Here is a 13,105-nt window from a genome sequence, read left to right as displayed (position 1 = left end):
GTGTGAGTGAGTGAGTTTGGTTTTACGCCGCTTTTAGCAATATTCCAGCAATATCACGGTGGGGGACACCTGAAATGGGCTTCACACATTGTACCCATTCGAACCCGGGTCTTCGGTGTGACGAGCGAACGCTTTAACCACTAGGCTACCCGACCGCCCCTTGATGTAAGGAGACATTACTGCTATAGTCAAGCTTTTCCTTCCTTTGCCTATACTGTATATACATTACAATGACTTTCTAATGACATGGAAACACAAAATGTGTTTTTTAAATAGATTGTGAACTTTTAGGCCACTATTTGTTAATAATTACATTTACATTCAAATTTTAAAAAATGTGATTACTCTATTTTAAAAATTAAACATGTTCAAGGCAATGTTGGTGTTAGATGGATGTGATTGACATGAAGCTTCTTGTTTGTCTTCAAGTAAGGAAACAGAGTATCACACATAGAAATTATCTTCACCTGTGTTTGTTTGTTTTTTGTTTTGTTTATTGTTTAATGACACTCGGCAATATTCCAGTATTATGACCGTGGTCTGTATTTATAATAGAGTCTGGACCAGACAATCTCTCTCCTGTTGACACATTGGGACTTTAATATGATGTGATTGATTGAGAAACTATAATATTATGGCCTCCTGTGTGAATTTATGTTATTTTATCAAAAACATGTTTCATCAAACAGGTACGTCTGTTGTGTCTGTGATTGCAACTGATGCCGACAGCCGAAAGAATGGAGAGTTCCGATACACGATTCAGTCAGGAGGACGGGAACATTTTGACATCGGCAACAGCAGTGGTTTGATCACGGTCAGCAGCAAGGCCAAGTTTGACTACAACGTGTTCCCTGTCTACAGGATGACTGTGAGTAATCTTATCGTAGAATTAGAGTTGCGTCCCTTGGGCATGCCAGAAACCTATGATTGTGTGTTCGAATCCAGATTCACCCCGATTATGTTTCTAGGTTTGTCAGCACCATACCCATACCCATGGGTTTCACCGAAGTGGTAAACGTCTGAGACCTGCATCACTTCGGTCTTTCCTTCCACATTAAGCTGACACGCCGTGATATAACTGGAATACTGTTAAAACAGGCGTTAAACCCAACTCACTCACTCACTCAGTTTGTTTGATAACAGTGAAAATAGTAAATTGTCTCTGCTTTGTCATTCATCAACTTCTAAGTTATGCCTATCAAACAATTCAAGTGAAAATGCTTGGTTTAACTAAAAAAACAAGGATTTTTGATACAGTACTGTCAGTCTTTGGTTTTCACTTGTCAGATGAATGATAAGAACATTTTGAAACAACTACAAAAGTTAGATTGTACTGAGGGCATTCTTCTCTAAAATTGGTGATCTAGAAATCCTCTTGATCTCTGATTTAGCACATTATTTAGGAACTGCAAGCCAACGTTATAGTAACCATGGTAACTGTACTGTTGATAGAACAATGTGGCTACTGTATTTCCTATTGTTGTACCTCAGCCACACATGTCGCTCTGGATAAACCCTTTATATCAAAGGGTCAGTTCATTACCGGGGTTGTAATGTGTGAAGTCCATTCTCTCCTAACTTGCTATGTTTTGAATATATTGTGACGTGCATCTCGGAACCTTATTCACTCACTCACATGTCTATTGAAGATCTGAGTTCAAGCTGATCTTCAGCAACTCATGCTTGTCATAAGAGGCAGCTAACAGGGTCGGGTGGTCAGATTCTCACTTTGTTGATGCATGTCATCATATCTCAATTGCATGGTGCAATGCCTATGATGTCGATCACTGGCTTGTCTGGTCCAGACTTGATTATTTGCAGACTGCTGTCATATGGCTGGAATATTGCTAAAGAGGCGTTAAACAAACAAACAAACAAACAAACAATCAAACAAACTAACAAACACTCTCATTACTCTTTGATGTCCAGTCTTACTAACAGCTGTACCAAGGGTGTTTATTATGCTTTTAACTGCATGGACTCATTCAGTCTCATTAAAATCAGATCTTAGTTCTCGCTATCGCTAAACAAAGATCTGAGGACATCCCATCACGGGTCATGTCAGTACAACCTTTCATCCGACCAATCAAACTGTCGCTTACCAGATCATGGAAGTGACAGTCGGAATGCATTCTGATCATGCAACCTCGAAAACGTTAACATGGTGTATTCAGAATGACAGTTACGACCCGTCAAAATTATCATCCTTCTCTCGCTTCCATTTGAACGGAGGAGGCATTGCACAGTACTCGGGAAGCACTGGTATATAATCACAACTATATATTAGACATTCCGAAATGTTCGTTTGTTCAGTTTTCAAACTTTTAATCGAGAACTGTGTCAACATATTTTTCAAGCGTAGTCTGATATGGAAGTCGCCAGGTTGAAACGAGTGCCATAAAGCTCGAGAAAGCTGCTTTCTGATTGGCTGATGTCGACTTCTTCTTAGTAATTTCAGTGGTCAGTCAAAGTTTGTGAAAGGTTGTTCTGACGTGACCTGTAATGGGATGTCCTCAGATCTTTGTTTAGCGGCAGTGAGAACTTAGATCTGATTTTAATGAGATTGGGACCTTCAGTTCACTGCTGTGATGTTGAGTTCTGCACCAGTTTCTGTGAGTGGATGCTCTGTGTTCAGGTGTTTGCTATTGACTCCGGTAGTCCTCCGAAGACAGGTACCACCATTGTCACTGTCAACTTACAAGATGCCAACAACAAGGCTCCCAAGTTCCAGCAACAGATTTACGTCACCAGCATCTCAGAAGGTAATCAATGGTATTTTAAGGAGCCATGTATGTATGCACATGTCGTGTCAGTCCTACAACATTGATGTGCAGATTTAGTTTGATTTCGGAGTAATTGGTCACTAGAAGTCTTAACATGACCCTCATGGTTACCAATACCTTGAGACAGCAGTGTGTGAGGTCCAAGTGGAGTCCATGAGGGCGCCGGACTGGTTGGCAGTAGCCTATGATGGTCATAAGAGGAACTTTATTATACATTACAACAAAAACGTTGAACATAAAAAGTACTCCAAATTGAAGTACAGTAAACTACAGTTACAACGAACACACTTATAACGAACTGACGGATATAATTAACTAACTTTTTAGTCCCGACTATTTGCTGTATTCATGCTGTATATATGCTTATAATGAATTACGGTTATAACAAACTAAAATTAGTAGTCCCTTTGAGTTCATTATACCTGTAGTTTACTGTATTTAATTATTTCATGACGAGAATAATATCAGTGTGGGATATGTGGAATTTCTTGATTTGTTTTCCAAAATCAAAATTAACTTAGTAATTCCCTCTACCTTCTGTTTGCATTTTCAGCAAAACCTAGAAGGCGTGTTTTATCCTTTACTTAAAGCATTTGTCCCTGGTTACAGCTACTATTGATGTAATTGTCCTGTGTTGCAGCAACTATTGATGTACTTTGTCCTGTGTTGCAGCAACTATTGATGTACTTTGTCCTGTGTTGCAGCAACTATTGATGTACTTTGTCCTGTGTTGCAGCAACTATTGATGTACTTTGTCCTGTGTTGCAGCAACTATTGATGTAATTGTCCTGTGTTGCAGCAACTATTGATGTACTTTGTCCTGTGTTGCAGCAACTATTGATGTATTTGTCCTGTGTTGCAGCAACTATTGATGTATTTGTCCTGTGTTGCAGCAACTATTGATGTACTTTGTCCTGTGTTGCAGCAACTATTGATGTACTTTGTCCTGTGTTGCAGCAACTATTGATGTACTTTGTCCTGTGTTGCAGCAACTATTGATGTATTTGTCCTGTGTTGCAGCAACTATTGATGTATTTGTCCTGTGTTGCAGCAACTATTGATGTAATTGTCCTGTGTTGCAGCAACTATTGATGTATTTGTCCTGTGTTGAAGCAACTATTGATGTACTTTGTCCTGTGTTGCAGCAACTATTGATGTACTTTGTCCTGTGTTGCAGCAACTATTGATGTACTTTGTCCTGTGTTGCAGCAACTATTGATGTACTTTGTCCTGTGTTGCAGCAACTATTGATGTACTTTGTCCTGTGTTGAAGCAACTATTGATGTACTTTGTCCTGTGTTGCAGCAACTATTGATGTACTTTGTCCTGTGTTGCAGCAACTATTGATGTAATTGTCCTGTGTTGCAGCAACTATTGATGTAATTGTCCTGTGTTGCAGCAACTATTGATGTATTTGTCCTGTGTTGCAGCAACTATTGATGTACTTTGTCCTGTGTTGCAGCAACTATTGATGTATTTGTCCTGTGTTGCAGCAACTATTGATGTATTTGTCCTGTGTTGAAGCAACTATTAATGCATTTGTCTCTGGTTGCAGCAACTATTGATGTATTTGTCCTGTGTTGAATTAACTATTAACGTATTTGTCCTGTGTTTCAGCATCTCCAATCGGCAGCAGCGTGCTGGACACAACTGCTACAGATGAAGACAGCACAAGCGAGCTGCGTTTCTCCATCCCCACCAGCACCATTCAGGCCCGCAACAGCGGTGGAAAAATGATCCTCTCACAGGTCTCCTTTAATTTCCGGGTACGTATTTCATGGCCACAGAGGTTTTGAGGGAGAACGATCACTGCTGAGCGAGACCAAGCAGCACTTTCACTTGAGACTGTTCAAAGTTCAATCATTTACATGCAAGGGTTTGGTGAATTGACTAATCAGCCGTCCAACTCTTTACATGTTTATAAACGTTGAGAATTTTCTTGAGTTTTGATTACAGCAAATGTTTAAAGTGTGGTTTAATCAAAAAAGGAGTATGTTATTATCACCTCGAGGGATTTATCTTTGAGGATTTACCTCAGGAGAATCACCTCTGGGGATTTACCTTCTAGGATTCACATCCGGGGATTTACCTTCGGCAATTTACCTTCAGGGATTTTACCCTCCGGAGATTTACCTTCCGGAATTTTCCCTCGGGGAAGAGTGTGATTTAAGATGAACATTGATGTTGTTGATCTCTACTTTCAGAATGCATTTGTAGTAGATCCGATCTCAGGACGAATCACCACCAACACCACACTGCGGAGAGATCTTGCTGCTGAGGTCTCCTTCAGTGTCCTTGTCAGAGATCTCAATGCTGAGGGGACATTACAACAAACAGCCACAAGTAAGGGCAGATAAATTGTCTCTTTGTAAGCTCACTTGGCCCAACAGCCACAAGTAAGGGCAGATAACTTGTCTCTTTGTTAGCAGATAACTTGTCTCTTTGTTAGTTCCCTTGGCCCAAACAGCCACAAGTAAGGGCAGAAAACTTGTCTCTTTGTTAGCAGATAACTTGTCTCTTTGTTAGTTCCCTTGGCCCAAACAGCCACAAGTAAGGGCAGATAACTTGTCTCTTTGTAAGCTCACTTGGCCCAAACAGCCACAAGTAAGGGCAGATAACTTGTCTCTTGGTCAACAGCCACAAGTAAGGGAAGGTAACTTGTCTCTTTGTTAGCTCACATGGCCCAAACAGCCTAGGTGAGCATTTGTTATGACATGTTTGTAAATATTTTGACATTTTGACTTCTAAATTAATTAAGTTGAAACTGGATAAGGTGTTTCTTACCAGAACAGAATTAAACTTTAAGGAAACAAGCTCAGAAAACAAACAAATCAAAAGCCAGAGAAGGCTGAAGATACTGGTTACATATCAAGAACATAGTTGATAATTTGTTCAGAGCTTCTTGATTGGTTAACAAATATGGCATCTTTTAAAACTCAGAAGTGATCTAAGGAACAGAATTGTGGATGTCATCTTCTTTATTATGAGGAACACAATGTTTTGGAGTATATATCCATAATCCTGTTCCTCATCATGCTTACCGTATTCAACATAATATGTGTCCAGCCCTAATAAGCGCCCATGGCGATATTTGCTAATATGTTGGCAAGTGAACAATCCCAATTAGCACCCCTTCCGATTGATTAATGTACACAAGACTTATCTATTTGTGTATAATACGCACTCTTGTGTCATATGCACCCTTAATTATGGACAATTAAATTCTGGAAAATATAACAGTCGTGTATAGTATGCACAGACTTTTCTTTTGTATCATTTCAGGCTGTCAGCATAACCCACGAAATTTACGAATTTTTTTTTCTCACCAAAATTATATTCTAATAAGAGCCCCCTAATTCTAAATTTGAGAGCGCCCTGGGAGCTTATTAGGTCAAATACGGTATGTGTATTACTTCTAAATGCCTTTCAAAGATCAGAAATGCTCTACATTCTTGTTCCCTTGATGATTGAATATTGTCTGAGTGTTTTGTTTTCTTCCAGCTTCTGTTCTGGTGACAATCCTGGGCACCAACATCTCCACCATCTACTTCACCCCGGCCAGGTACTACTTCTCCGTGACGGAGGGCAAGCAGGTCAACTACGTCATCACCACCGTTGCTGCACGGGACCCTGCCTGTGGAAACTGTCTCCTCCGCAATTACGTGGAAGTGGATAACAGCGATCCCAACGGCTATTTGAAAGTAGATCGCCTCACTGGTCAGTAACTATGCCACATGATTCCTTCCCAGCATACCCTACCATCTCTGTGGTGTAGTCGATACAGTGCTGGCCCTGGGAGCACATATTTAGTTAGCAATTATCGATCTTTATGATCAACATTGATAGCCTGCCCTAATGATTGGTGGTAACAGGGGCTGTACTGGCCATCCTAGTGGATGTAACTGTCAGGCCATCTTCTTCATCATGTTCATCTATATATTTATTTTTACAATAAAGTGTAAATTATGTATTTATGACAGTGAGATTTTTATTTTAGTAAGATTTATTATTTAGAAATGAATGATTGAGTTTGTGAGGAATGTTCAATGTTGCAGGCCAGGTTTCCCTGACAAGAGTTTTGGACTATGATGATGGAGATAGACGGTTGAATATTGATATCCAAGCTATATCTAACGACAGCCGGACAGCTCGCACTAGTGTCACTGTGGAAGTCCGAGATGACAACGACCACAGTCCACAGTTCAGACTGGTAAGTGTACGAGACTGTGTACAATGGGTGAGTGAGTGAGTGAGTGAGTGAGTGAGTATGGTTTTACGCCACTTTTAGCATTATTCCAGCAATATCACGGTGGGGGACACCAGAAATGGGCTTCACACATTGTACCCATGTCGGGAATCGTACCTGGGTCTTCGGCGTGACGAACAAACGCTTTAACCACTTGGCTACCCGACCGCCCCAAATACAATGGGCTAAAAGTACATTTATGCTTTGACAAAGCAGTAAAAATCTCATTCACTCACTCTTCTTCAAGCAAACAGTGGGTCTGGCCCATTGACCAGTGGCATACGATGTGCAGGGTTATGTCCCTTGGTTGTACTGAACTCCCCCATTGAGTGAGTGTGAGTGAGTGAGTTTGATTTTACGCCACTCTTAGCAAATTCCAGCAATATCACAGCGGGGGACACCAGAAATGGGCTTCACACATTGGATGCACTAAACAGACCCACTAGACCGACCCTAGGAAACAGACCCACTAAACAGATCTAAGGAAACAGACCCACTAGACAGACCCCTGGAAACAGACCCACTACATAGACCCCAGTAAATAGACCCTAGGAAACAGACCCCAGTAAACAGACCCAAGTGTGAAACCTCATTTCCGGAATGGAAGTGGTCAGTGATAGAATGAGATGCTGGCTCGTTCACTTGCTTATCCTCTCTATCATCTCTGTATTGCAGCCAAGCTATGACTTCACCGTGTCGGAGTCGTCTCGGTACCCGTTCCGTGTCGGGTATGTGAAAGCAACAGACAAGGACAGTGGCAGCTTCGGACGTGTCGTGTACTCTCTCTCAGGGCAGGGGGCCCAAGACTTCGAGATCTATGATACTGTGAGCATCTGCAACCTTAAACTTTAACTATTGTTTTTATCTCATTCTCATAGACTGACTCTCATAGTTCTACATGTGTGTTTTGGATTCAAAATATTTTTTAAGAATTTATTACAGAAATCAAATATGACAACTGTTATCAGGCTGATTGACAAATTAATTAAATGAATTCTAGCCATTCTAGATTACTTTGCAGCCTGTTAAGTCAAAGGTCAAGGTCACTGTTCAGGTTTTAATTTTTTTTAAGAGGCATGAAACTTTATATGCTTCATGCAGTCATTCTCATGCCTAGTTTCGCTGATTCTTTGTAAGTCTTGGCATGGCGCTAGTATTGATACAAGAATGTTGGATCCACCTATTGGGGTGCCATTTATCCCAAAAGGCACAAGAAAGCACAAGTGCATTTTGCTTTTCATGGAAAGCATTTTACCATGGTTAAGCTGCATTTTGGCGACCCATATATCCATTTTTATGGCACTTTTGGCTGTTAACATCAAATTTGTATACAAACTAATATCAAAAACAAGATACCTCTAAGTCTAAAAATTTCCATGTAGTGATGTGTCTTTTGTGGTTAGTATACATGTATTTGTATGTATCTTTATAAAACCACTTGAAATGTTGGTGCCATGTCTATCAAAGGTCAAGGTTATCTCTGAGGTCTTGAAACATGGCCAGTTATGGATGCATTTTCACTGGTACAATCCTAAAATGTGGATAATTGTTGGATCTTAGGAAGTTGTCTTCCTTAATTTCAAGGTCCCGAAGTAAGAAATGTTTTCGGGCTGGAGCTAGAATCGAAAAGCCAGGAGTATTAGTTCCATGGGAACAATATACCTAGGATAAGGACTGGATTTCCTTCCCTTGGTCAATATATATGTATGAAGTTTTGTTCCTCTGGAATATTTATACCTGGGAATAATTCCTTGCTCACACAAACACCTCTAGTTACGTGTGCTTTATAATAATGCATTTGAGTATAATTTTTTTGTCCATCTAGGGTATGATCTTAGTAAGTCGGACAGCAAACCTGGACTATGAGACAACTCGTACATACAATCTTCTGATAACTGCCTCTGACAATCCTACCAATCAGTCGTCAACTGTCAGGAAGCAGACATCCGTTACGGTGAGTCTTATCCCCTGGTATTTACTAACAATTTGACATTATGAATATCATATTTACTCCTATTATCCAAAGTTTGTCATTAATAATCGCTTTATCATACACGTTATCAACAGCTGGGTAGGCCATGGTTGTATGGCCATATTCCCTGTATAAAAGTGCTATCAGCTACCGGTAGTAGCTTTATCATACATGTGATCAACAGCTGGGTAGGCCATGGTTGTATGGCTATATTCTCTGTATATAAGTACTATCAGCTAGTAGCTTTATCATACATGTGATCAACATGGTTGTATGGCTATATTCTCTGTGTATAAGTACTATCAGCTAGTAGCTTTATCATACATGTGATCAACATGGTTGTATGGCTATATTCTCTGTATATAAGTACTATCAGCTAGTAGCTTTATCATACATGTGATCAACAGCTGGGTAGGCCATGGTTGTATGGCTATATGCTCTGTATATAAGTACTATCAGCTAGTAGCTTTATCATACATGTGATCAACATGGTTGTATGGCTATATTCTCTGTATATAAGTACTATCAGCTAGTAGCTTCATCATACATGTGATCAACATGGTTGTATGGCTATATTCTCTGTATATAAGTACTATCAGCTGGTAGCTTTATCATACATGTAATCAACAGCTGGGTAGGCCATGGTTGTATGGCTATATTCTCTGTATATAAGTACTATCAGCTAGTAGCTTTATCATACATGTGATCAACATTGTTGTATGGCTATATTCTCCGTATATAAGTACTATCAGCTAGTAGCTTTATCATACACGTTATCAACAGCTGGGTAGGCCATGGTTGTATGGCTATATTCTCTGTATATAAGTACTATCAGCTAGTAGCTTTATCATACATGTGATCAACATGGTTGTATGGCTATATTCTCTGTATATAAGTACTATCAGCTAGTAGCTTTATCATACATGTGATCAACATGGTTGTTTGGCTATATTCTCTGTATATAAGTACTATCAGCTGGTAGCTTTATCATACATGTGATCAACATGGTTGTATGGCTATATTCTCTGTATATAAGTACTATCAGCTAGTAGCTTTATCATACATGTGATCAACATGGTTGTATGGCTATATTCTCTGTATATAAGTACTATCAGCTGGTAGCTTTATCATACATGTGATCAACATGGTTGTATGGCTATATTCTCTGTATATAAGTACTATCAGCTGGTAGCTTTATCATACATGTGATCAACATGGTTGTATGGCTATATTCTCTGTATATAAGTACTATCAGCTGGTAGCTTTATCATACATGTGATCAACATGGTTGTATGGCTATATTCTCTGTATATAAGTACTATCAGCTAGTAGCTTTATCATACATGTGATCAACATTGTTGTATGGCTATATTCTCTGTATATAAGTACTATCAGCTGGTAGCTTTATCATACATGTGATCAACATGGTTGTATGGCTATATTCTCTGTATATAAGTACTATCAGCTGGTAGCTTTATCATACATGTGATCAACATGGTTGTATGGCTATATTCTCTGTATATAAGTCCTATCAGCTGGTAGCTTTATCATACATGTGATCAACATGGTTGTATGGCTATATTCTCTGTATATAAGTACTATCAGCTGGTAGCTTTATCATACATGTGATCAACATGGTTGTATGGCTATATTCTCTGTATATAAGTCCTATCAGCTGGTAGCTTTATCATACATGTGATCAACATGGTTGTATGGCTATATTCTCTGTATATAAGTCCTATCAGCTGGTAGCTTTATCATACATGTGATCAACATGGTTGTATGGCTATATTCTCTGTATATAAGTACTATCAGCTGGTAGCTTTATCATACATGTGATCAACATGGTTGTATGGCTATATTCTCTGTATATAAGTCCTATCAGCTGGTAGCTTTATCATACATGTGATCAACAGCTGGGTAGGCCATGGTTGTATGGCTATATTCTCTGTATATAAGTACTATCAGCTGGTAGCTTTATCATACATGTGATCAACATGGTTGTATGGCTATATTCTCTGTATATAAGTACTATCAGCTGGTAGCTTTATCATACATGTGATCAACATGGTTGTATGGCTATATTCTCTGTATATAAGTACTATCAGCTGGTAGCTTTATCATACATGTGATCAACATGGTTGTATGGCTATATTCTCTGTATATAAGTCCTATCAGCTGGTAGCTTTATCATACATGTGATCAACATGGTTGTATGGCTATATTCTCTGTATATAAGTCCTATCAGCTGGTAGCTTTATCATACATGTTATCAACAGCTGGGTAGGCCATGGTAGGACCATAAATCAACTCTGTATTTTTGAAGATTAACTTCTGTAAAATTAATTTCTTAAGTTTCTGATTATTTTTTATTGTGAAAATAGAAGTCATGTTTAAACTTCACCACCTATTCAAACAGAATGTAAATAAAATCAGGCCATGTCATAGCCAAACTTATTTGTTATTTTTTCTGTATTTAGTGAATTTGTGTCAACATGGTTTGCAATGCTGTATGTAACAAGCATCATATTTCTGCAGCTGACCATCACAGTGTTGGATGTGAATGACCAGGTTCCCCAGTTCAGCGCCATCTACCCCTTCTATGTTGTGGAGAATTACAACATCGGGCAGAGTGTCGGACGTATCATAGCAACAGATGGGGATGCTGGAACCAATGGAGATATAGTTTATTCCATGACTGATCGTAAGTGGACAGAGGAACCTGGTTAATCCAGACTTTACAAGATGTACAGAGACACCTTGTTAATCCAGACTTTGTAAGATGTACTGAGAAACCTTGTGGATCCAGACTTTGTAAGATGTACAGAGAAACCTGGCTAATCTAGACTTTGTAACATGTAGAGAGAAACCTGGTTAATCCAGACTTTACCAGATGTACAGAGGAAGCTTGTTAATCCAGTCTTTGTAAGATGTACAGAAAAACCTTGTCAATCCAGTCTTTGTAAGATGTACTGCAAAACCTGGTTAATCCAGACTTTGTAAGATGTACAGAGAAACCTGGTTAATCCAGGCTTTGTAAGATGTACAGAGAAACCCGGTTAATCCAGACTTTGTAAGATGTACATGGAAACCTGGCAAATCCACACGTTACAAGATGTACAGAGGAAACTTGTTAGTTAAGACAGTACCATGGCTATATATGTTTCTTCAGAAGTGCAGTAGTCTTGAATGTGATGTTAAATCCCACCTCACCTCACCCAACCTCACCTCACCTCACCTCATTAGTTGAGTATTTCATTTCCAGCCTCAAACCTGTTCCGGATCACCAACACAGGGTACATCTTGACCCAGCGTTCCCTGCGCGACCAGTCCCCGTACAGCCCCTTCAATGTGACGGTCCGAGCGGAGGACAGAGGCATCCCATCTCTGTACAACGAGACCCAGGTGATCATCAACATCCGCAGCGGTCAGCTTGACGATGGCCGTCCCCAGTGGAGCATACCACGACTGGGAGATCCATACTATATAGATGAGGTACGTATCTGTATGTCGTCTGTATGTCTTTTGTATGTCGTCTGTATGTAGTCTGTATGTAGTATGTATGTAGTCTGTATGTAGTCTGTATTTAGTGTGTAGGTAGTATGTCTAGTCTGTATGTAGTCTGTATGTAGTCTGTATGTGGTATGTATGTAGTCTGTATGTAGTATGTATTTGGTCTGTATGTAGTATGTATTTGGTCTGTATGTAGTCTGTATGTTGTCTGTATGGAGTCTGTATGTGGTCTGTATGTTGTCTATACGGAGTCTGTATGTTGTCTTTATGTAGTATGTATGTTACCTATATGGAGTCTGCATGTAGTATGTAAGGAGCATGTATGTAGTCTGTATGTAGTCTGTATGTTGCCTATACGGAGTCTGTATGTTGTCTTTATGTAGTATGTATGTTGTATGTAAGGAGCATGTATGTAGTCGGTATGTTGCCTGTATGTAGTATGTAAAGAGTCTGTTTGCAGTCTTTATGTTGTCTGTATGTTGCCTATATGGAGTCTGTATGTAGTATGTAAGGAGCATGTATGTAGTTTTGCGTTAGTTATAAAATCTGACCGTGAGAGTGAGTCTCACTTTGTAGGTGTGAGTGTTTGTG

General features: G+C 39.5%; 1 protein-coding gene across 1 annotated transcript in view; it reads left to right on the top strand.

Moving 5' to 3' along the window:
- LOC139468372 (cadherin-87A-like) overlaps window positions 1-13,105 on the top strand; it is a 51,270-nt gene that overhangs the window by 27,826 nt on the left and 10,339 nt on the right. Inside the window, exons 21-30 of the mRNA XM_071250293.1 lie at window positions 690-868; window positions 2,636-2,762; window positions 4,401-4,549; window positions 4,988-5,126; window positions 6,285-6,500; window positions 6,839-6,993; window positions 7,705-7,854; window positions 8,855-8,983; window positions 11,540-11,705; window positions 12,267-12,496. Coding sequence (XP_071106394.1) covers window positions 690-868; window positions 2,636-2,762; window positions 4,401-4,549; window positions 4,988-5,126; window positions 6,285-6,500; window positions 6,839-6,993; window positions 7,705-7,854; window positions 8,855-8,983; window positions 11,540-11,705; window positions 12,267-12,496 — 1,640 coding nt within the window. The remainder of the gene's footprint in view (window positions 1-689; window positions 869-2,635; window positions 2,763-4,400; window positions 4,550-4,987; window positions 5,127-6,284; window positions 6,501-6,838; window positions 6,994-7,704; window positions 7,855-8,854; window positions 8,984-11,539; window positions 11,706-12,266; window positions 12,497-13,105) is intronic.

This window comes from Haliotis cracherodii, unplaced genomic scaffold, assembly GCF_022045235.1.
Source record: "Haliotis cracherodii isolate W230 unplaced genomic scaffold, xgHalCrac1.p SCAF_2, whole genome shotgun sequence".
NCBI lineage: Eukaryota > Metazoa > Mollusca > Gastropoda > Lepetellida > Haliotidae > Haliotis > Haliotis cracherodii.
Note: the sequence above shows the minus strand (reverse complement) of the source record. Positions and strands in the feature narration are given on the sequence as shown.